The sequence below is a fragment of the Doryrhamphus excisus genome, linkage group LG5 (assembly GCF_037039965.1).
Source record: "Doryrhamphus excisus strain RoL-2023G ecotype Guam linkage group LG5, RoL_Dexc_Guam_v1.1, whole genome shotgun sequence".
Taxonomy (NCBI): domain Eukaryota; kingdom Metazoa; phylum Chordata; class Actinopteri; order Syngnathiformes; family Syngnathidae; genus Doryrhamphus; species Doryrhamphus excisus.
The window spans coordinates 13,491,878-13,513,877 of NC_136361.1; the positions used below are offsets into that span (position 1 = coordinate 13,491,878).

Below are 22,000 nucleotides of genomic sequence, written 5' to 3' on the forward strand. Positions count from 1 at the left end.
TGTGGCGATGTTTCATGCAGACAAAGCTTCCTCAAAACAAAAGTAACAATGGAAAGACACACACACACTAAACACACACTGGTCCATCATGGAGGTCGTCTTGTGCGTTCTGTTGTTATTTGCTGCTAGCAGGGGTGAGCTGAACTAAACACACTTTGTTGTTGACACTTAAAAGTACTAGTGAGATTAATAATGTGTGCTTCCAACATTTTGACCAGAGCTAAATAAGTATTCACAGCGAGGAGACCAGGGTTCAGTTCCCACCCTCGGCCATCTCTGTGTGGAGTTTGCATGTTCTCCCTGTGCATGCGTGGGTTTTCTCCGGGTACTCCGGTTTCCTCCCACATTCCAAAAACATGCTAGGTTAATTGGCGACTCCAAATTGTCCATAGGTATGAATGTGAGTGTGAATGGTTGTTTGTCTATATGTGCCCTGTGATTGGCTGGCGACCAGTCCAGGGTGTACCCCGCCTCTCGCCCGAAGACAGCTGGGATAGGCTCCAGCACCCCCGCGACCCTTGTGAGGAAAAGTGGTAGAAAATGAATGAATGAATGAAACGTCTAATGACTTTGTTAAGGGAATGACATTGATAAAAGATACTGTGATTGATTTATATATGAAAACAGGCTCCAAAGATGGCGGTTGGTTCGTGCGTGTGCAGCCGGAGGTGCGTGCTATGGAGGGCTACCCTGTGGTACTGCCCTGCACCTTCAGCCACCCACCGCATTCACAGCATTCCTCTGTCCGGGTGCTGTGGCGCCAAGGACATAGCGAGGTCGTCTACGGCTGCACCAGTCAAGTGGGGGCCCCCGCCTGCGAGCCCAGGCCACAGCAAGACCAACGGTACCGGCTGGAGGGGGACCCACACGAGCACGATCTGTCGCTACGCATCAATGGCGCCACCCTGCAGGACAGTGGCCGTTACTACTGCGATGTTGATGTCGAGGGACGGGAAGACGTGAGCATTGAGGACAAGATGGGCACCCTGCTGAGAGTGGAGGGTGAGTCCTGAAGACCCAACGTCCACTTGATGATGGCGCCGTCCCTCAGTGTTTCCGTGTTTGCTACAGCTGCTCCAAGCATCACATCTATGAGAGTGGAGGGCAGCGAGCATCTTGGGTACACAGCTTTGTGCTCCGTCCAGGGCTCACCGCTGCCTGATGTCCAGTGGCTCAGCCTGGACCGCCTTCTGGAAGGGTCTACAGCCATGAATCAGGGCGACACCACCAGCTACCTCACCATCAGCCAGCTGCCAGGCATAGAACCCGGACAGCAGATCACCTGCAGCGCCTCCAACCCGCTGGGAAAAGACAAGGCTACACTCTATGTGCTGCCCCCCCAGATCCTCCCATCTGAGGCTGGGGTACCATCCCCTCTCCTACTGCTGCTGTTTCTGTCTCTGGGGTCAAAGGCCATCTTGCTGATGGGGATTGGGATGTGGTTAATGCGGACCAGAGTGTTCTGGTGGAAGTAAAACGTGGAAACCCCAATCCTCGCACGCTTTGACAAAGTCCAATAAAGATTTGACTTGACTTTAAATCCTAATTTCATTTTTTGTTTTTGTATACACACATACACACACTCCTATCACTACCATATCGCATTGATATTAATGTGAGCATAACAGCATAAGTTAGCATGAGAGCTACTGCACAGGGAAGAGAACCGGACCGCGGTAGCAGATGGGACGGATTGGTTTACAACAGTCTTCCTCAATCCAGCTAAAGTCCTGACCCGGTTCTAGGCTCACGGTCCCACACTGGCCACCCTGTGCGTTGTTGGGCTCTGCCCCCTTCCAATTGGTGGCGGTGACTGGTGCCTTGTTGAGCCAGTACCACTGTCCAGTCAGCGAGCTGCGTCGCAAACCAATCCACGCCCGCGTCAGGCTGCCATCCTGTACCTGCTGGACTTTAGGGTAGATGTAGTTCTGCAGTGACAGCGTGGACAAGCTGACTAGTTGCAGGTTCTTGTCTCGGCAGTACTTAACCGACTCCTGCCAGCCGACCGCTTCTTGGCCAACTTCCAGAATGTCAGGTGACAGGACGCAGCCTCTGTGATCTGTTGAGGACACAAAACGTCTGAATAAAGACATGGTACAATTCTGACTTTTGGACTCACCTGAGGTCTGGCTGATGGCAGGTGCCGGGTTCCCAAACAGAGCATCACCCTTCTCTCCCAAGTAGTAGACGGCCATTTTGTGCGAACTGTGCCAAATAGCGGTGTCTGACGTCAGCTTCACAACCGTAGAGACGTGATCCGTCCCTTTCAGTTGCTCCCATGAGGGATTCTCTGGGGTCGATCCGCCAACGTGGACCCCATCAGTAAAGTCCTTTTGGACCACGATTACTGCAGAATCCTGCAGGCCAGGAATGGTGTTGACGACATAGCAGGAAGCGAAGTCAGCCTCCGGGATGATTGGGAGGAGCATGCCAGGCAGGTAGAGGATGACGCTCCCATTGATCTCCACCAGAGGGGCATCCGGAACCAAGTCCTCCACTGTGGACATTTCTTCCTGGGACAGAAGCAGGGAGGTTTGATTCTGGGAGAACGCCGTTGGGATGAGGAAGGTCATCTTGTGCTGTGCTGCCGGCGGGAGGGTGGCGAACAGCATGGAGCAGCTACAATTGTTCATCATGGCGCAGGTGTGACCAAACAGCACAACCGCTGGATGGTGAGCCCTCAGGACCCTCCAGGCGTCGTCGGCTATCAGCCAAAACCAGGTGACATAAAACGGCTCCAGCTCTGTCTCTCTGCTGACGTCACCTTCAAGTATGACCTTGTTTTGTTTGTCTGCGTTGACAACAATAAGCCTGAAGGGGCCTCGCTCGGTCACAATGGGGCTGACCATGGCGGCTGGATCAGTGGTGCCTTGGATTTTGGGTATGGGCGGGATGAGGTACTCTGTGCCCAGTCGGTCTGTGGGCAGAACCAGAGTACTCTGGATGCTGTCAGCTTTGGCGCTCAGGGCGTGCACCGTGATCTCCCTGCTGCTGCTCACCTGGACCAATCTGTGAGACACTTCCTTTTTATCCAGCTCATCTTCACGGTAGAAGAAGAAGTGCTGAGTCTCAGCGGCGCTCATAGTCCGAAACTGAACTTGGGTGGGTGTCCTCACAGTGACGTGGGTGTCGTGGTACAGAGCAGTCACTTGTACCTGGTTCTGAGGGCCTTCGGGGTAAAAGTAGGCCACATTCTCTGGAAAAACCACCAGGAAATTCAAACCGCTGCTGATTTCTGCCTCAGATGATCCTGTAAAGCAAGAACACACACACACTTGTTGTGATTGGCTGTCATAGCAAAGCATAATGGAGCTACAAGATCTTCAAATAAGTAAAGTTTCGCAATGACGTCACAGTCACGCAAGACTCACGTAGCTCTATCGCCCCCAGCAGCAGAAGCAGCAGTACTGCAGGATCGAACATCCTGTGGAGGCAAAAAACTTTTACTTTCATGTTCCAGTTCTCATTAACTCCAGTTTGCCACAGTTTATAGCACAGTATGCCAAGGCCACATGGATAAAGAGATACATATTGATTTGGAATATTAAAAGTAAGTAAAGTACACCTTATGGACAGCTCTGAATCCACAAATGAATAAATGACTACATACTTCGGCATTGGACTGCTGCAGTCCTTACTTGTCCCTGACTCTCAATTCTTCATCTTAATAAGATATTTCGGACACTTTTATGTTCCAACTTAGTGGGAAGACTCTGGGGAAGACCCTATTTCTGTTCCTATGTGGACAAGTTTGCTATGGAAAAACTAAAACAGATGGGAAGAAAATTCCCACTGACACACTACAACATCTTATAAAAACAGAAGAAGCTGTTAACTTTACTCCATTCAGTCGGCCTTGTTCTCTTTTCACAGGAGAATAACAAAGTTATCATTTTTAAATCATCTTATTTCTTGTCAAACTTCCTGTTCTGTCCTAAAAGAGACATTTTCTCGTTTTGAAATGACATCTTACCTTCTCTTGTCTTCGCCTACAGCGTCTGATTTGAGCTGCAAACACGGAGGCAAGCATTTGTCAGTCAAACAGGACGTTTGCATCGCATCAGCGTGACACTGAGGAGTGTATATCAAAAGTGAAGACTTCACTTTGACTGTCAAATCATCTGTCTATATGCATCACCTATATCTATCCATCTATCTACTTGTCTATCTATATGTCTACCTGTCTATCTACAGTGGTATGAAAAAGTTTGGGCACCCCTGATAATTTTCAAGATGTTCCTTTATAAATCACTGGTTGTTAGGATCAACCATTTCAGTTATATATACCATATCAGACGAACACAGTGATAGATGAGAAGTGAAATTAAGTTTATAGGATTTGCGTGTGCAATAATAGAAGTAGGCTGGTGCATAAATTTGGGCACCCCAACAAAAAAATAGTATCAACATTTAGTAGATCCTCCTTTTGCAGAAATAAACACATCCTATAGATTCCATTGAGGGTCTAGATTCTGGTTGAAGGTATTTTTGACCATTATTTTTACCAAAACATCTCCAGTTGAGTCAGGTTTGGTGGTTTCCAAGCATGGACAGCACCACAGCTTTTCAATAAAATTCAGGTCTCTGGATTGAGATGGCCATTCCAGGACGTTGTGCTTGTTCCTGTGCATGAATGCCTTAGTAGAATTTGAGAAATGTTTAGGGTCATTGTCTTGTTGGAAGTATCCAGCCCCGGCGCAACTTCAACTTCGTCACTGATTCTTGAACACTGTTGCCAAGAATCTGCTGATACTGACTGGAATCTATGCCACCTTCAACTTTAACAAGATTTCCAGTACCTGCACTGGTAACACAGCCCCACAGCATGATGGAACCACCACCAAATGTTACTGTGGGTAGCAAGTGTTTGTCTTTGAATGTTGTGTTCTTCATCCGCCGTGCATACCCCCCCTTGTTATGTCCAAATAACTCAATTTTAGTTTTACCAGTCCACCGCACCTCCAAAATGAAGCTGGCTTGTCCAAATGTTTTTTTAGCAAACCTCAAGTTACTCGGTTTGTGGCATGTGGGCAGAAAAGGCTTCTGCTGCATTACCCTCCCATACAGCATCCCCTTGTGCAAAGTGCACTGAATAGTGGAACGATGCAGTGACACCATCTACAACCCAGATCATGTTGTAGGTCTTTGTAGCTGGTATGTGGGTTGAGTTTGACTGTTCTCACCGTCCTTCACCTCTGCTTATCTGAGATTTTTCTTGGCCTTCCACTCTGGGCCTTAACTAGAAGTATGCCTTTGGCTTTCCATTTCCTCACTTACTGTAAAATCCTACTTTTTTCTCAGTTTTATACACAGTGGTATTGTCTTAGCAAGACAAAAAAAACAGTTAAGGACTGGGCTAAGACTGAGAGGTGGACATGAGGGATATATATATATTTCAGTGGTCCTCTGATTTTGACTTGTAGTGCTTACACAATGCCAAAGGGATGATCCATTTTGGGGGCACTGACTATATTATTGAGAAAGGAATTTCATTTTGACACAAGTGAATTGTTTTGGGAAAGATTTAAGTTTTTGCAGGTGAACTGTGGTGTTGTGCTGGACCATCCACGTTATTTTGGCAAAAGCACCAAGTGTGTTGAGAATGTACTGTCTGTTTCAAGAAATGAGCCAAAACAATCGAAAAGGATCTTGTAATTTTTAAGTATTGGCTATTTATATGAGAAATAAATTATATTTTGACACGTGAAAAATTCTGACATACTTTGTGCCATAACAGTTTTAAGACTGCTATTAAGGAAAACAATCTCAACAAGTTGGTTATCAACTTTCACTTCAGTTTCTGTATTGAGTTTGTAGTTGCTTCAAAGCAGATGCTTGGATTGATGCATGTTTAGTCCATTGTAGTCTATAGTTAATAATGCACACGCACACACACAAGCACACATACACACACACACAGATCCAACCAGAGGACAAAAGGTCACATCTCGGCACCGTGAGGTGCATCATTGAAGGTCTCTGTGTGTCTGAGCTCTTATTAATGAACATTAATGACGTGATGTGAGCTTTGTGCACACAACAATGACCTGATTGTGGTGCAATAATCAGTCAGCAGGAGGGAAACACAACCATGAAGGTGCTAATCACAGATAAGCTGTTCAAACAGCCAACATTATTATTCACTTCATGAAACCATTATTATTTACGGCCTGTGCTGCTTTATACAACTTGTAATAAGTCATGTATATGTTCATTCAACTTATGGATCCCAGCAGTATCTGAATATTGATAAATAACCCGCCTCAGACGTCAATATTATGAAGAAGTAACTCACAAGCCATCAAACATACTCAATAACAAACATAATGTTCATGGTTGGGCTAACAATAAAATAATACCTAAATTATTAAATGGATTCTTTACAAGACACGTTTGCCTTAGGAGACAACAAGTTACAATGATTGGTGGAACAAAGCTAACCCTGCACTGTGACTGGTGGAGAGACATGTCAGTCAGAAAAAGGTGGGTCTTCAAACTGGAGTCGCTATATAGTCCTCACTGTTTAGACGCGGCGGCAGAGGGCATTGTTGACGATCAGTTAGTGTGTTGTGTTACCATTTTTCAGCCTTGATGAGCCTAAAACTTCCCAGGAGGAAGATGAGTTTTCCCGGTGGTGTGAAAATGGCGGAAGACATCAGCGATCAGATGAGACCGCTACTCACATCCGTAAGTTGTGACTTCCTTGTGAGAGAAGCTAGCCGGGTGGCAGCTAGTTGCTCCCATCATCTCGTCAACGGTCCACTAAAGGCGCCTGCACTCAAACTTCACCTCGAAGCAACTTGTAGAGTGTCTTAAACAAGACAGTTTGCTTTCCAAGTTAGGCTGTAAGTCAGACGTTTGTTGTCAATGAAGCACGGAAGTCAGCTCGCGCTCATCACTTTCGTTCCAAACTCCGACAAGAGAAGTCCAACTTGTAAAACCTCTACAAAGTGGTCTCCACTCCATATTGATGTATTTTTCAAGGACATAAACGAGATGTCCACTATCTGACCTTACATTCAGCTCGCATCTTATTCAGATCGAGGCGTTATTCAGTAAAGAAATCTTTTTCACCATGTTCTTAACTCTTGCGCGTATGCGTCTGAAACACATCACTATTTTGAACGGAGTCCGGTGGTGTGGACTGATGCTGCACGCTTGACCAGGTCAGCTCTTGTACTCTCTACCAGCATTGCCATCCTCCATCATTTTGTCACGTGTCTGTGTAAGTTGCCGCTGTTGCGATATCACTGCTGGCTGGTGCAGATGCAAGGTGGTCTCTGGTTGCAGTGTAGCGTGGGACAGGGCAGTGCACCCCCCTCCCTAACTGAGCAACATTTTTGTTACCAACTGTTCTTAAATGGTGATGATGTGACAGATTGTTCCTATGGTCTTCTTGTGTAAGACATGAAATAGAATGCTGTGTATGTGCGTGCCTGTGTGTGTGTGTGTGTGTGTCAGACATGTGATTGATCTGTGAAGCCCTGTCTGATGAGTGAGGAATGAATTTACACATACATGTTTGTGTGCGTGAGTTGTAGGGTAATGATGATGAAGCGGTCTTGGATAGAGGGAAGACCAGCGCCACGCTCTCCACTAACTTTGAGAAGGAGGACCTGGAGAGTGAGTGTTTTTTTTTTAAAGGATACTTCAAGAATTTCATATTTGTTACCATTAACCTGCTGCCATATGCAATCAGGTCACAGGGCACTCTATGTTGGCGTCCATGTCCCACTGGGTCGACAGAGCCGCCGCCGGCACCGTCACAGAGGCCACAGGCATCACCGCAGAAGGCGGGATCGTTTGGAGCGGGAAGACGACCAAGAGTATCCATCATATGGTTCGTCCTCCACTGTGGACACTCGCAACCACCGTCCCTCTGACTACGGGCCGATTGATGCCATGTTTCTTTAGACACGCCCTCCCAAAGGGTACAGTTCATCCTCGGCACGGAGGATGATGACGAGGAGCACGTTCCCCATGACCTCTTTACCGAACTGGACGAGCTCGCCTTCAGGGACGGAGACATCCTGGAGTGGAAGGAGACTGCCAGGCAAGGACGCCATTCCTTTGTTTGTGCACGTCATCACACATGCCCATTTGCTATCACTGCGTGTGTGTGTGTGTGTGTGCAGGTGGTTGAAGTTTGAGGAAGACGTAGAGGATGGCGGTGAGCGTTGGAGTAAACCTTATGTGGCCACGTTGTCACTGCATAGCCTGTTTGAGCTGCGCTCCTGCATCACGAACGGCACCGTGCTGCTCGATATGCGCGCCAACACCATCGAGGAGATCGCAGGTCAGCAGGCTGGCGCCACCACTGTCAGGATGTGTAGCTTGCTCTTGTTTGACTGTTGTTAAAGTGAGATTCTACTTTCCCCCTCCTTGTAGACATGGTGATTGACAGTCTGCTGGCATCCGGTCAGATGGACGAGGATGTTCAGGACAAGGTGAGGGAGGCTGTTTTGAGACGTCATCACCATCAGAACGAGAAGAGGCTGAGTAACCGCATCCCGCTTGTTCGATCCTTCGCCGACATCGGCAAGAAACATTCTGATCCCCATCTACTAGAACGCAATGGTGAGGATGCAGCGTATCCCTCTGGGATCCTCCGCCATTTGTTTGATTTCTCATCAATGTATGAACCACCAAAAAAAGCAGGATAACTGCCAGACGTGATGTGAGACTTCTTCCTGTGCTAACAGGTATCCTGGCGTCTCCTCAGTCGGCTCCCGGGAACCTGGACGGCAGCAAAGGGAATGAAACTCGTGCAGGGGGAGGCAGTGGTGAAAACAGCACAGTAGACTTCAGCAAAGTGAGAAATGGTGGACATGACCAGCTTGTACTGTCCCCTGCAGGTCATGCATGTCATTATGTGTATTTCAGGTGGACATGAACTTCATGAAGAAGATTCCTCCCGGTGCAGAAGCCTCCAATGTGCTGGTGGGGGAAGTGGACTTTCTGGAGCGCCCCATCATTGCCTTTGTGCGCCTTGCCCCTGCCGTGCTCCTCACCGGGCTCACCGAGGTCCCAGTGCCCACAAGGTGAGATCAACACCACCATTTCTGGAGCCCAAGTCCTGATTCCTTTCTCAATTAGGTTCCTCTTCCTTTTGTTGGGTCCGTTTGGGAAAGGTCCACAGTACCATGAGATCGGACGCTCCATGGCCACTCTTATGACAGATGAGGTGCCACCTTTGAGCGTTGCCAGTTATATGACCGGATACTGTGGCTTTAAGACTTCTATTCATCGGTCTCTGGCACTTGTAGATTTTCCATGATGTTGCGTACAAGGCGAAGGACCGAAATGACCTGCTGTCAGGGATTGACGAGTTCCTGGATCAAGTGACTGTGCTCCCACCAGGTGAATGGGACCCCAGCATCCGCATCGAACCACCAAAGAGCGTCCCCTCTCAGGTGGGCTGCACAGGCCTGTAGACGTGCTACCTCGAATGTTAACCTTTCACAAATTCATTTGTCTTTACAGGAGAAAAGAAAGATTCCATCTGTCCCCAATGGCTCCGCCCACAGTTCTGAGATCATCAAAGAGGCAGAACATCAGACTGGACCAGAGCTGCAGAGAACAGGAAGGTCAGAAGATACTGAACATGATCAATTTTAGCGATGAGACTGCCAACGTTCTGTGGCATGGCCAGGCTGTTTGGTGGTTTGGTGAAGGACATCCAGAGAAAAGCGCCTTTCCTGCTAAGTGACATTACAGACGCCGTCAGCCTCCAGTGTTTGGCGTCCATCCTCTTCCTGTACTGTGCCTGCATGTCGCCCGTCATCACTTTTGGAGGCCTGCTGGGAGAAGCCACAAAAGGAAATATTGTAAGAAGCCGTGTGCCGCTGCTAGACGCTGTGCCTTCTCAGGTTCTCAGATCTGATGCTCCCTGTCCTTTTTAGAGCGCCATTGAGTCTCTGTTTGGGGCTTCCCTTACGGGTGTGGCCTACTCTGTCTTTGCGGGTCAGCCACTCACCATCCTGGGCAGCACCGGTCCCGTTCTGGTCTTTGAGAAGATCCTCTTCAAGTTCTGCAGGTTAGTCATGATTCTAAACGATTGTGTGAGGTTGAGTTGCTGGGATAGGCTCCAACATACCCCCGCGGCCCTAGTGAGGATAAGTGGCATAGAAAATTGATGGATAAATAAATTCACATACAGACTTGTTTTTCAAGACTGGGCCGCATCAGGTTTTCCAAAAAAAAACAAAAAAAACGCATTTATTAAAAACAGGAAAATGAATAAACTTTGCTTTGGTTTCGATTTTCTACAAGAAAAGCTCTGATAAAACATTCCACTGTTCTCAAATATCTTTTTTTTTTTTTTTTTGTCCCGTCCAGCCATTGGGGCAGATAGTATTGTTGATCTAAATGCCCTTACATGCTAGACAGATTTGCTCTGTGTCAGGAAAGGTGTTGGCTACAACTTCCCTGTACCATGAAATTTTATTTGCCGTTATTTGATGTTTTTGTTATGCCATTTGGAGCGACTGGACCGGAGCAAGAAGAAGAACAGAAAAGAAGAGGAGAGAAGAGAAAGGTGGGGTCGGGGGGGGGGGGGGGGGGCAGTAGAGTGAGAGACAAAAACAGCAGCAACAAGAATTCCCAAAACAACAACAGTGACAAACAGAACAGTTAAATGTCAATGATGGCTAAGGGTCACACTGGAGATGATATCAGTGAAATGAAACAGTCCAACTTACCAGTAGCAATAGTAACAATGAAGACATGAACCGTGATAGTAAACACAATTGGAACCATACGGTTCTCAAATATCTTAATTTTTATTTTTCTGCACAAAATAAGATGAAAAATAAACAAATGAAGAATAAAGAAAATCAATCAATCAGTAATAATAAATATAATAATAATAATAAAACGGCAAATAATAAGAACTTAAGAAACCACATATAGTTGGTGGGTAGACAAATAATTTTTTTCAGATTAAAATGAACAAAGCATTATTAGAGCCCTGTAGACATGACAAAACACGACTATAGTCACATTTATACTCTTTTTATTTACAACATATTGCGCAACTGCAGGGTCTTGAGACACATGCTAACTCGCAAACTAGAGAGCTAGCGACCTAAACGGTAGCCTTCAAGTTATTTCCTTTAAACTTAAATAGCCAAAAACTTACCACTTCCACACAGATAGGGAGGTTAACAATTAACAGTTATTTAACCTTTAACATGAACATTAATCAAACGTAATAATTTTTTCTGGGTACATGATACCATACAGCATCCATATCAAACTTGCGTGTTCCGCACTAACATTAAACTTTTATATCAAGGCGGGGGCCTCAAACTAGTGTCCTGTGGGCCACATTTGGCCCGCGGCCCGCATGTTTGAGACCCCTGGTGTACAGTAATTATTTTATATATAATAATATGGGTTAAGGTTTGTAGCTTTTTATACAAAACTCAGATGAATTTAATTATATCTTCATATTGTGATACATCCCGAATATATTGGAATACATGCTAAGGTAGCAGAGATGAGGATGCTGAGGTTCTCATTGGGAGTGACCAGGATGGATAGGATCAGGATTAGATCAGATTAGATGTGAGAGGCCTTGGAGATAAAGTCAGAGAGACCAGACTGAGATGGTTGGGACATGTCCAGAGAAGAGATAGTGAATATATTGGTGTAAAGATGCTGCCAGATAGGAGGCATAGAGGAAGACCAAAGAGGAGGTTTATGGATGAAGTGAAGGAGGACATGAGGGTAGTTGGTGTGAGTGATTCAACATGAAGCTAAAGACAAAACGCTAATGATCAACTTTTATTTTGTGAAAAAGCCAGGTCCTGTGTCCCTTTACCCCGAATGTGTAAAGATGGCTGCCATGCTCACATAGGAAAGAGCAAGAAGCCGCTAAAGGTGCTGTGATGGTTGCTGTTGTCCCAAATCTGAGTGTTTTGCCACAAATACAGAGAGAGCTTGTCGCCCTGTTCCAGCAGCAGGGCGGCTCCATTGGATGCCGTGTCGCTGCCCTCGCCTGACGGCTGCTCGTGGGTGATGAGCTGGATCTCATTGTTGTTCTTGTAGAGCACAGCGCTCATGGTGAAGTCGGTGGGGGCGTTGGTGGTGAAGCGGATGTAGTAGACGCCACGAACAGGTGCTGTGAACTCTCCTGCAAGATGAAGTAGAGGATCATATCCACCCAAAGTACAATATTAATTCTAATTTCTACCAAACAAACGTGTTGTCATGTTGTCGGAGGTGTAGTACAATGTCGCCATTCACCTGTTTCACGGTTGTACGCCTCGCCGATGTTGGTCAGCACCTCTTTGTACAGGAGCTTCCTCCTTCCTGTTGTTGTCTTCTGAAGGCCATTGCCACCAAGTGATGCCGCAAACGCTACCTTTGGCACATCTGCACAAGACGGCAAATAACACCCGATAAAGACTTTTTTTTCTTACTAGCTCTGGGCGTGTGCTCTTTTTTTTCTGCCAGGATGCTGACAATTGTGAAACTACTGACTTCTTATGGCCTTCAGCTCCTTCTCTGCAGTCTCCAGTCTGTCTTTGAGTTCTACAAACACACAATCATTATTTGATTCCATTCTTACACCCGTACACCCATTCTTACAATGATGTGAAGAAACAAAGAAAATACCTGCATTTTCAGCCTGAGCCTGTGTCATTGAAGCTTTAAGAGTTCTCATCTCCAATTGAGCATCAAACTCCATCGGAGGCTCGTCCACCCTTCAAGGCCAACACATACAAACGGCCAATGATTGCTGTGCTACAGTAGCGGAACTACAGTAACTCTTCACTGGGCCAGAAATGGACATGTAACTTTGTACAAGTTTGTACTTATGGAGACAATGATTGTGGAGCGCCTAAACGCTCAAAGCCCTGCCCCATTCTCTTTCAATTCTCATTGTGTCTGACTGTTAGTTTGGAAGGCTGTGAATGAAGTTTGGGTTACAGTCTGGTTCTTACAAGGGGAAGAGCAGGAAGCCACTGAAGGTGCTGTGGTGATTGCTGTTGTCCCAAATTTGAGTGTTGTGCCACAGCACCATCTTCAGCTTGTCACCCTTTTCCAGCAGCAGAGCGGCGCCGTTGGATGCCGTGTCGCTGCCTTCTCCAGACGGCTGCTCGTGGGCAATGAGTTGAATCTGATTGTTGTTCTTGTAGAGCACAGCGCTCATGGTGAAGTCGGTGGGGGAGTTGGCGGTGAAGCGGATGTAGTAGACGCCCCGAATGGGTGCTGTGAACTCGCCTGGATGAATGACACAGACAACATTCTTCTCAATCACTGCTGCTGTCGCACAATGTCTCACTCTGTCTACACTTACCTGTAGCGGCATTATAAGCTCCGCCCACATTAGTCAGGACGTCCCTGTAGATCAGATCTTTGTTTCCAGACATCGTCTTCTGGGCTCCGTTTCCTCCCAATGAGGCCGCAAAGGCCACCTTTGGAGTTTCTGTGCCAACAAAACACATCATGTCATCCTTTTTGACATCTTTTTTTTTCAAGTGAAGAACCCGCCGACTCACTCACCTTGGACCGTCTTGAGCTCCCTCTCGGCCGCGTCCAGACGCCGCAGCATGACTGTTAACATGGAAACATGTTAATCACATGGAGAGAGGTACTGTTGGCCACACTCTAGAGCAGCATCACCTCGCCTTTCAGCTTGAAGACTCTCCAGAGCCTCCTGAACAATATTCAGCTCGGCCCGGCTGTCCACGGGCTGAGCCCATCCACACCGGGCCAGAACCAGCAGCAGGACCACAAGACGTAGAGACATGGCGGCAAGTCGAAGACAAGATGGCAAAGAGGACTCTGTTTCTGCTGTCTCTTATAGCCAGGCAGGCTGCGGCCCTTGGACTTGAAACATTTGTCCCGGATCAATATTGACTATGATAAGAGAAAAGAACCTCATCTGTACTCCATCTTTAGTTAAAAACCTTCCGTCCCTGAATTGTGGCTTCCAAGTACAGCTGACCTCACCTGCCTGACAATGGTTGGATGTTCAACTGTTCAACTGAAAAGACAACACTTTAACACTCCCTTTAACAGCTTATGTAACAGCATGAGGTCAACATCAGACAGTTCATGCAGCTTGCAGGACTTTGGTTAGTGATGGTGCAGTATTGATGGGGTTGAGGTCCAGCTGGCGTTGGACTGTTTTAAGAACAAACTGTAAAAGTTCTGATGTCAGAAAACAAACTTTGCAGATGAGCCTTCTTAAAGGGATAGTTGAGATTTTTTTGTCATAAAGTTGTATGACACTCCATCAGTGAAGTCCATCAACAGCAACACACTCCTCACTTTGCGTCCAGAGCCGAGTTCTGGTTTGATTTCGGTGCTGAGGAAAGTAGTTCCAGCTAGTTGCTGGAGACAGTTAAGTAAAGAGTATACCGTGGTAGTATTCATTCATTCATTCCTCACAAGGGTCGCGGGGGTGCTGGAGCCTATCCCAGCTGTCTTTGGCCAAGAGGCGGGGTACACCCTGGACTGGTGGTCAGCCAATCACAGGGCACATATAGACAAACAACCATTCACACTCACATTCATACCTATGGACAATTTGGAGTCGCCAATTAACCTAGCATGTTTTTGGAATGTGGGAGGAAACCGGAGTACCCGGAGAAAACCCACGCATGCAAACTCCACACAGAGATGGCCGAGGGTGGAATTGAACCCTGGTCTCCTAGCTGTGCGCACTAACCACTCGACCGCCGTGCCGCCCTGTGGTAGTACACGACAGCAAAACAATAAGCGATGGGAGACATGCTGAATGGGCCCAGTTTATAATTTCACTGATTGTATTGTATTGAGCATCTCTAAATATGAATTCTTAATCATCCATCCATCCATTTTCTATGCCGCTTATCCTCACAAGGGTCATGGGGGTATGCTGGGGCCTATCCCAGCTAACTTCGGGCGAGGAGTGGGGTACCCCCTGGACTGGTTGAACAAATGTGTTTTTCGCTGTCCTCAGTGACTATGGCCTGTCCTACCTGTCTCTGCGGACCAGCATTGGCCTGTGGACCGCCTTCCTCTGCTTCCTGCTGGTCGCCACAGATGCAAGCTCGCTTGTGTGCTACATCACACGCTTCACAGAGGAGGCCTTCGCCGCCCTCATTTGCATCATTTTCATCTATGAGGCACTAGAGAAGCTGGTCCATTTGGGGGAGCTCTACCCAGTTAACATGGGTAACCACCTGGACAACTTGACCTTCTACACGTAAGACGCAGTGTAATTTTTTTGTCCACCTTATGTGCTCTGCTGTCCTACTCTTATCGCTTACACTTAAACTCCCCTCTGTGATGGTTTGCTGGTTCTGCAGGTGTGGATGTTCCCCACCTGCCAATACATCAGCTGAGATGCATGAGATTTGGAGCAACTTCGGCTACAACTCATCTGAGAGCGTCCCATGGGGGCAGCTGAGTGTGAAGGTGAAATCTTGTATGTCCAACAGTCAGCCACTAGTGGACACCAGGACATGTACAGCTGAGCGTTGTCTTTTTGCAGGACTGTCAGACTTTACACGGCAGGTTTGTGGGCATAGCTTGCAACCATGACGGTCCCTTCATCCCTGACGTCCTCTTCTGGTCTGTCATCCTTTTCTTCACCACCTTCCTCCTCTGCTCCTTCCTCAAACACTTCAAGACCAGGAGATACTTCCCCACCAAGGTTGCGTTCACGTCTTTGTACACACGGGACAACCAAAACAAAGGAGAAAACTAACGCTGTTTTGGTGTTTATGCCGACAGGTACGGTCCACCATTAGCGACTTTGCCGTATTCCTCACCATCATGGTCATGGTGCTGCTGGATTATCTGATGGGAATTCCTTCTCCCAAACTCAGCGTCCCAGACCGCTTTGAGGTAAAGCTGAGGTCCCAGCAGGGACGCTGATAAGAGGCGAACATTGATAGGATTTACATGGCGGTCAAAAACTGGTCACATCAGCTTTGTGATATTGTGTCTCTCAGCCCACCTCCAACACCCGCGGGTGGCTCATTTCACCACTGGGTACAAATCCCTGGTGGACACTGCTCGCCGCAGCGATCCCCGCTCTGCTCTGTACCATCCTCATCTTCATGGACCAGCAGATCACGGCTGTCATCGTCAACAGGAAGGAGAACAAGCTGAAGGTGGGCCCGACCCATCTTGCCTATGCGTCGCCTGTGAGGCTTAAACCTTTCTGTCCGTGTGCTTCCAGAAAGGCTGCGGCTACCATCTGGACCTGCTGGTGGTGGCGCTGATGCTGGGCGTGTGCTCCATCATGGGACTCCCGTGGTTTGTGGCGGCGACCGTGCTCTCCATCTCGCATGTCAACAGCCTCAAACTGGAGTCGGCGTGCGCGGCCCCAGGCGAGCAACCCAAATTCCTGGGTATCAGGGAGCAGCGTGTGACGGGGTTTGTGATCTTTGCCCTTATGGGCTGCTCCGTCTTCATGACCTCTGCCCTCAAGGTGAGCGCCACGCCATTGTGCTCACCTGACCTTTCGCCATTGTCACGCTTTCCTTCGTCCTCAGTTCATCCCCATGCCCGTCCTCTATGGTGTCTTCCTCTACATGGGCGTGTCCTCGCTAAAAGGAATTCAGGTGTGTGTCTGTGCGGCCTTCTCTCCCATTGTGTGTATTTTCATGTGTTTGTCTTTCATGTGTGCAGCTCTTCGACCGCATCAAACTATTCGCCATGGCAGCCAAGCACCAGCCCGACCTTATCTACCTTCGCTACGTGCCTCTCTGGAAGGTCCATGCCTTCACGGCCGTGCAGCTGTCCTGCCTTGTTGTCCTGTGGCTTGTCAAAGCGTCCTCTGCCGCCTTCATCTTCCCCATGATGGTGAGACGTAATGGTGAGGTCACCGTGGCCCCGCCTAACCACCTTCTTCGCTGTGCTCCGCAGGTTCTGGCGCTGGTGTTCATCCGGAAGCTTCTGGACTTTTGCTTCAGCAAGCGAGAGCTGAGCTGGCTGGATGACCTTATACCCGAGAGCAAGAAGAAGAAGGACGATGACAAGAAGAAGAAGCGGGAGAAGGAGGTGAGCGCCGTTGTTCCACCAAGTGACCACATGACTCTTCGCTGACTCACCACCCGCTTCCCAGGATGCTCAGCGAATGTCTGAGAAGGTTGAAGAAGACTTTGCTTTTGAGCCGGCCAAGGTCGTTGAGGTGCCGGTGAAAAGTTTGAAAGGACGGTGAGTCACCACGCACACTTGTTCGCACACACCCTTTTAAATGTCTAACGTGTGTATGTGTGTGTGTAGGACGGACCCATCAGAGGTGAACATCTCATACGAAATGGACAAAAGTGGCGTGTGGAAGTCTCTCTCTGTGAAGTCTGACAGCAGCAAAGCTCTGAAACAAAGCAAAAGGTGACCCTGCGTTCACCACGTGTCTACTGATGATGTCACTGATCTGATGATGTCATGGCATCTTCCAGCCAAGAGAATCTCACCAGCGTTGCTGTTTTTGGTGGAGAAGATGCAAGTTCCGTTGATGCTGAGACATCGCTATGAGCCGCGCAGGAGGTCAAACTTCAAGAGAACCAGTTGGGTTCCTCCTTGACTCAAGGACGGATGTGTTGGTTTTTTTTCCCTTCACCGTTTTATGGTGAAAATACACAAGTTTTATTTTCACAAAGCCAATTCTTCCATCACAATGTTAATGTGCATACGTGTTGCTGTTTTATTTGTAAATTTAATAAAAATCAGTTGCTTGATCTGATGGATAGCTGCTCTCTTTTATTTCGTATAAGGGTGTCAAACATAAATAATCAGCATCCAATCAGATTTCAATATCAAAGAATAAAAACTTTTTCATTCGCAGTACAAATAAGTATAATCTTTCAGTACAAATCTTTCTTAGGTAACCTGGACTTGGAGCAGGTGTGAGCAGAGATCTGGAGGTTGAACATGGATGAAGGTGTCATCTTGGTGTGAAGGTGCAAGGTGTGATCTTGACCCCTGCAGGTGTGATTTTGGATCAAGGTGTTTAAAGGAGTGTGAAGATGAAGATGACCATCAGCAGTGACACCGTCACACTTTGAGGTCCTCCTGCCAAAATGTAAGAAAGAAAAACATTTGGACTCTTTGAAGGCTGTGATATCAAAACTTGATGACACCAAGGTGGGCCTCACCGCTGTGCAGCAACATATCCTGGGTGGCCTGCAGTGATCCGTTGTGTGGAGCTGGTTGGATGTTGAGCAGCCGGCACATGAGCGGGTAGATGTGGATGCTGTCAAAGGGCTCAGACAGGAAGTTCTTCTTGAAGTCCGGTCCAAAGGCCCTGAAGATCATCTTCATGTCCATCTCGCCATTATGATATCCATGGTCGCCTTTGTTGACGTAGACGATGAATCTCTGGCGGGGAAATGAGACATGTAGTATAGGAAGAAGCAAGCAGATGTATTTCAGAGAAGACTCACAGAATTCAGGTTGAATCCCAGATCGGCCACAACGATGATGGGAGGAAGTCGGCGGCTCCTGGCTAGATGGAAGCTTTTTGGCATGTCGTCTTTCCTGTACACCGTCAAGTTGGGCGCCTTGGACAATGCGTCAAATACTTCCTGCTCTTTCCCCGGCCTCGGTGTCAGGATGCCAAATCCACCATAGTCCAGGATCTCGAAGCTGGCCAATTTCAACAAATTCACATACTTGTTGAGGACAATCTCATCCACCAAGGGGCGCTTTTTGACCGTGGTCATGCCGTGGTCAGAAGTGATGATGACGTTCAGGCTGTCACTCAGGTGGTGGCGACCGATGGCCTCGCTCATGTAGCCGATGGTGCGGTCAATCTGGCGGATGATCTTCTTTCTGTCGAGGTGGTCTGGCCCCCTGACGTGGCCCACATTGTCAGGCTCACCATAGTATAAGGTCACAAGGTCAAAGTCCTCTTGTGAGAACCAGCTCATCACTGTGTCGATGTTTTGCCGCCACTCTGTCTCGTTGTCGTCAATATGTCCTGCCTCCTCCACCAAAGCTCGGTTGACGGCCTGTCCGCTGTAGTTGGCCCCGCCCCCCGGATAGAAAAAAGAGGCGGTTTTCAAGCCCTTTAGCCAAAGAAGATTACAAGTGATGATCATGCCTCAACGCCTCCACATAGCACTAATTGTTGACGTCAGCGATTAACCTTTTTCAGAACTGACCTGGTTCTGAGCTGTGATCCACAATGGCAGAGGTCCGTTGTCCCACCACTCAGATCGGGTCAGTGTCTTTTTGTGAGGAACCTTCTGGTTGGTTTGCGTGTTGAACATCATGTTGTGGACGACTTCATGGTCCTCCACCCACCTGCCTGTCGTCCAGCATGACACAGTCAAACATGAAGACCCAAAATAATTAATCTGGGGGGATACGAGTCACCTGTGATGGTGGTAAAGTGGGACGGCGAGGTCATGGTCAGCATGGGCGGCGTGATGTATTTGGCCTTCACGCCCTCCTTCACCAGTCGGTCCATATTTGGAGTGTCCACATCTTGGTCGTAGTCCCACCTGAAGCCATCAAAGGAGATCAGCAGTAGCTTGTTCCTCGTCTCCCTGAAGGGGCTAGCAGCAGCCCAGGTCACAGCAGTAATGAGCAGGCCCACTTGGAGCTTCATTATCCTCCGAGAGCGAGCGTGGCGACTGAGTATCTGTTGGCTGAGCAGCACGTTAATGACTGACGCTGCTTTGATAGAGATCTGCTGATGTTCACCTGGAAGGAGCAGACCTTGCACCATCTTTGACCACACCTCCAACAGCAGGCACAAGCCGTCACTGACGGTCTGGCGCTGAAGGGTTGCAGGTTTGATTCCCTCACTGACAACCATTTGTAGCTGAGCGTTGTATGTCACATGTCACTAAAAGATGATGATCAACTTCCAGGCTCCACCCGCACACGTTTTCTGCTCTTATCTGGTGAGCTGATATGAATAAATGAAGGGGATGACACATATTAATGATCCATCTGTGTGATAGGATGTACTGTAATTACTCTTTCGCCTTGAAGTGGTCAAGGTCAAAGGTCAAACTCTAGGCAAGTCAAAACCAACTGTGACTATGACTCCACGTTGCCAGAGTTTCCTGCAACATATACATCTATAGTGTACATAGTTTTCTCTTTACCCTTTTGGTCACCAGAAACGTTAACAATACATCAAATATTTCAATTATTGACATGAAGAGTGCGCCTTTTACTTTGAGTCTGAGTACTTTTGTTTTGGAGGACTCATTTCCGGTGCCTTGGTCACTTGCTACTTAAGTATTCGTCTTTTAGCTAGAAGTCTACTGTGGATGTTCTGCTCACAAAACGCTATTAAATGGTTCCGTTTTATGAGCAGAAATGTTAACAACGACTAAAAGACTTTTAGTATTTTAGCAATGTACATATAGCATACAGCATCTCTTACGTTGGCCCGGAAGTACTTTGATTTGAAGGGATAATTTCCGGTGTATTTGTCGCTTGCTCCTCGGCTAAAAGACTACTGTGTGTGTGTGTGTGTGTGTTCACAAAATATCATTAAATTCCGTTTGACTACGGGATATGAGCCTGTTTTCACTGCGAATAAGTGTGACACTGGGATCGTTGTTTGAGTCCCGTCATCAGGTACGATAAACTTGTTTGCTGTGAGTTGGCTATTAGCATGTTAGCACGAGGACAAGCTATGACATGTAGGGCGAGTTAAAGGACAAATTTGACAGTTAACAATACGGTTCTTTAGTTCCACATTTAATGTCCACAATATACCGATTTAAAGCATTCGTCCTGCTGCATGCACATTGCATTGTGTTTGTCTTGTAGACACTGGCATATCTGAAATGAGCAACGTTTGTAGGTAATTCATTCATTACTTGATCTTGTGTCATTTTGTGTCACTTGTGTGTTCCAGTGATGTCGCTGTTACAAAGTTTAAGACCTGCGCTCACGTCGCTCCTTCAAGGCAAGTTGGCATCTGTAAAGCTGCAGTACAGTACAGTACAGTGGAACCCCTAAACTCGAAAACAACCACTCAAAAACAATGTGATAGGACACCAATCAGGCACAGGCATAACAGACAACATTATCCATCGAGTATTGGCGCACAAACCATGTTTTGTTTATACACAGCTACTACATGGACTGTGTTGTGATATCATATGTTTCATACCTGATGTATCAGAATCAATATCATGGTGACGTACTCGATGGACAGTTGTTAGTGTGGTCCAGCTGGTATGGGGCGTCTTTTCCAGTGTGCGTGACTCAGGTTGGAGGAGTATATTTTCACCATGTTGTGTTTTATCATTTTCATATAAGGACCATTTTACAAAGCCCGCTGACCAAGTGCAGGTTGAGTGAAAAAAGACGAGAGGCATAAAGCTTGTATCGATTTCAAATGCCATTCTCAACACACTCAACACATTTCATAATACGGTTTCTGTGTGTGTGCATGTGCTTGCAGCATCCCAGCAGACCTGTGCATGGACACGCCCCCTGCTATCAAGCACCATGGCAACCCTCAACCAGATGCACCGTAAAGGCAAACTCAAAGCTCCTCCCAAGCCAATGGGGGCCACCTTTGGGCGGCCCCAGTTAAAGGCAGTCATACTGAAGACCATGATCAGGAAACCCAAGAAGCCCAACTCTGCAAACAGGAAGTGTGCCCGTGTGCGCCTGTCTAACGGCAAGGAGGCAGTGGTGTTCATCCCAGGCGAGGGGCACAACCTGCAGGAGCACAACGTAGTCCTGGTGGAGGGGGGTCGCACGCAAGATCTTCCTGGCGTCAAGCTGACAGTGGTCAGGGGCAAGTATGACTGTGCCCATGTGGTCAAGAAGAAACAATAGACGCACTTGGCGGCACAACCGACTAGCCTGGTGGACTGTCTACCGACACAGTGCGTCAGTCAAATTGTTTCTAGCCTTTTGTCTATATTTGGTCTGCTGTCATTGACAAACCTGAGCTCTGTTGACCTCAACACACACACACACAGAATGGGATGGAAGATGCAATTTCTTTTGTGTTTCATTGTAATAAAAACTTTAAAGACTTGAGTTTGGTGCTTAATGTTTTAAAATGAAC

The 22,000-nt window shown here is 47.5% G+C and overlaps 6 protein-coding genes across 7 annotated transcripts; 3 read left to right on the forward strand and 3 right to left on the reverse strand.

The window, feature by feature from the left end:
• The first annotated feature begins 53 nt into the window (after window positions 1-53).
• On the forward strand, window positions 54-1,534 carry LOC131105100 (sialic acid-binding Ig-like lectin 15). Its single transcript, XM_058052859.2, has 3 exons — window positions 54-134; window positions 628-1,002; window positions 1,072-1,534. The coding sequence occupies exons 1-3, from the start codon at window positions 89-91 to the stop codon at window positions 1,473-1,475; spliced, it is 825 nt and encodes a 274-aa protein (XP_057908842.2). The 5' UTR covers window positions 54-88; the 3' UTR covers window positions 1,476-1,534.
• Window positions 1,535-1,633: 99 nt separating this feature from the next.
• Window positions 1,634-4,056, reverse strand: LOC131105718 (uncharacterized). The gene is made up of 4 exons (XM_058054126.2): window positions 3,974-4,056; window positions 3,372-3,424; window positions 2,120-3,250; window positions 1,634-2,059 (listed from the first exon to the last, which is right to left on the reverse strand). Exons 1-4 carry the CDS (start codon window positions 4,054-4,056, stop codon window positions 1,647-1,649), a joined length of 1,680 nt encoding a protein of 559 aa, XP_057910109.2. The 3' UTR covers window positions 1,634-1,646.
• A 2,421-nt stretch (window positions 4,057-6,477) lies between these two features.
• On the forward strand, window positions 6,478-17,692 carry LOC131105096 (sodium bicarbonate cotransporter 3-like). The gene is made up of 25 exons (XM_058052850.2): window positions 6,478-6,687; window positions 7,542-7,623; window positions 7,700-7,840; window positions 7,915-8,053; window positions 8,136-8,296; window positions 8,389-8,577; window positions 8,703-8,812; window positions 8,884-9,041; window positions 9,097-9,184; window positions 9,267-9,413; window positions 9,484-9,587; window positions 9,653-9,827; window positions 9,903-10,036; window positions 14,957-15,202; window positions 15,306-15,414; window positions 15,491-15,652; window positions 15,733-15,846; window positions 15,954-16,115; window positions 16,184-16,435; window positions 16,500-16,568; window positions 16,636-16,809; window positions 16,873-17,007; window positions 17,072-17,163; window positions 17,233-17,340; window positions 17,409-17,692. Exons 1-25 carry the CDS (start codon window positions 6,592-6,594, stop codon window positions 17,482-17,484), a joined length of 3,423 nt encoding a protein of 1,140 aa, XP_057908833.2. The 5' UTR covers window positions 6,478-6,591; the 3' UTR covers window positions 17,485-17,692.
• LOC131105098 (complement C1q tumor necrosis factor-related protein 4-like) lies at window positions 11,775-13,801 on the reverse strand. The gene is made up of 8 exons (XM_058052855.2): window positions 13,633-13,801; window positions 13,513-13,563; window positions 13,307-13,435; window positions 12,951-13,230; window positions 12,622-12,710; window positions 12,487-12,537; window positions 12,250-12,378; window positions 11,775-12,136 (listed from the first exon to the last, which is right to left on the reverse strand). Exons 1-8 carry the CDS (start codon window positions 13,757-13,759, stop codon window positions 11,853-11,855), a joined length of 1,140 nt encoding a protein of 379 aa, XP_057908838.2. The 5' UTR covers window positions 13,760-13,801; the 3' UTR covers window positions 11,775-11,852.
• LOC131105097 (ectonucleotide pyrophosphatase/phosphodiesterase family member 7) lies at window positions 17,621-19,958 on the reverse strand. Of its 2 annotated transcripts, XM_078790733.1 has the most exons (6): window positions 19,657-19,685; window positions 19,327-19,565; window positions 19,113-19,258; window positions 18,393-19,016; window positions 18,105-18,327; window positions 17,621-18,021 (listed from the first exon to the last, which is right to left on the reverse strand). In XM_078790733.1, the coding sequence occupies exons 2-6, from the start codon at window positions 19,559-19,561 to the stop codon at window positions 17,960-17,962; spliced, it is 1,290 nt and encodes a 429-aa protein (XP_078646859.1). In that variant the 5' UTR covers window positions 19,562-19,565; window positions 19,657-19,685; the 3' UTR covers window positions 17,621-17,959. The 2 variants fall into 2 exon arrangements, with proteins under 2 accessions (XP_078646859.1, XP_057908834.2); XM_058052851.2 differs by having other exon boundaries at window positions 19,327-19,958.
• Window positions 19,959-20,240: 282 nt separating this feature from the next.
• Window positions 20,241-21,981, forward strand: mrps12 (mitochondrial ribosomal protein S12). Its single transcript, XM_058053540.2, has 4 exons — window positions 20,241-20,264; window positions 20,466-20,547; window positions 20,831-20,881; window positions 21,383-21,981. The coding sequence occupies exons 3-4, from the start codon at window positions 20,833-20,835 to the stop codon at window positions 21,763-21,765; spliced, it is 432 nt and encodes a 143-aa protein (XP_057909523.1). The 5' UTR covers window positions 20,241-20,264; window positions 20,466-20,547; window positions 20,831-20,832; the 3' UTR covers window positions 21,766-21,981.
• The last annotated feature ends 19 nt before the right edge of the window (window positions 21,982-22,000 follow it).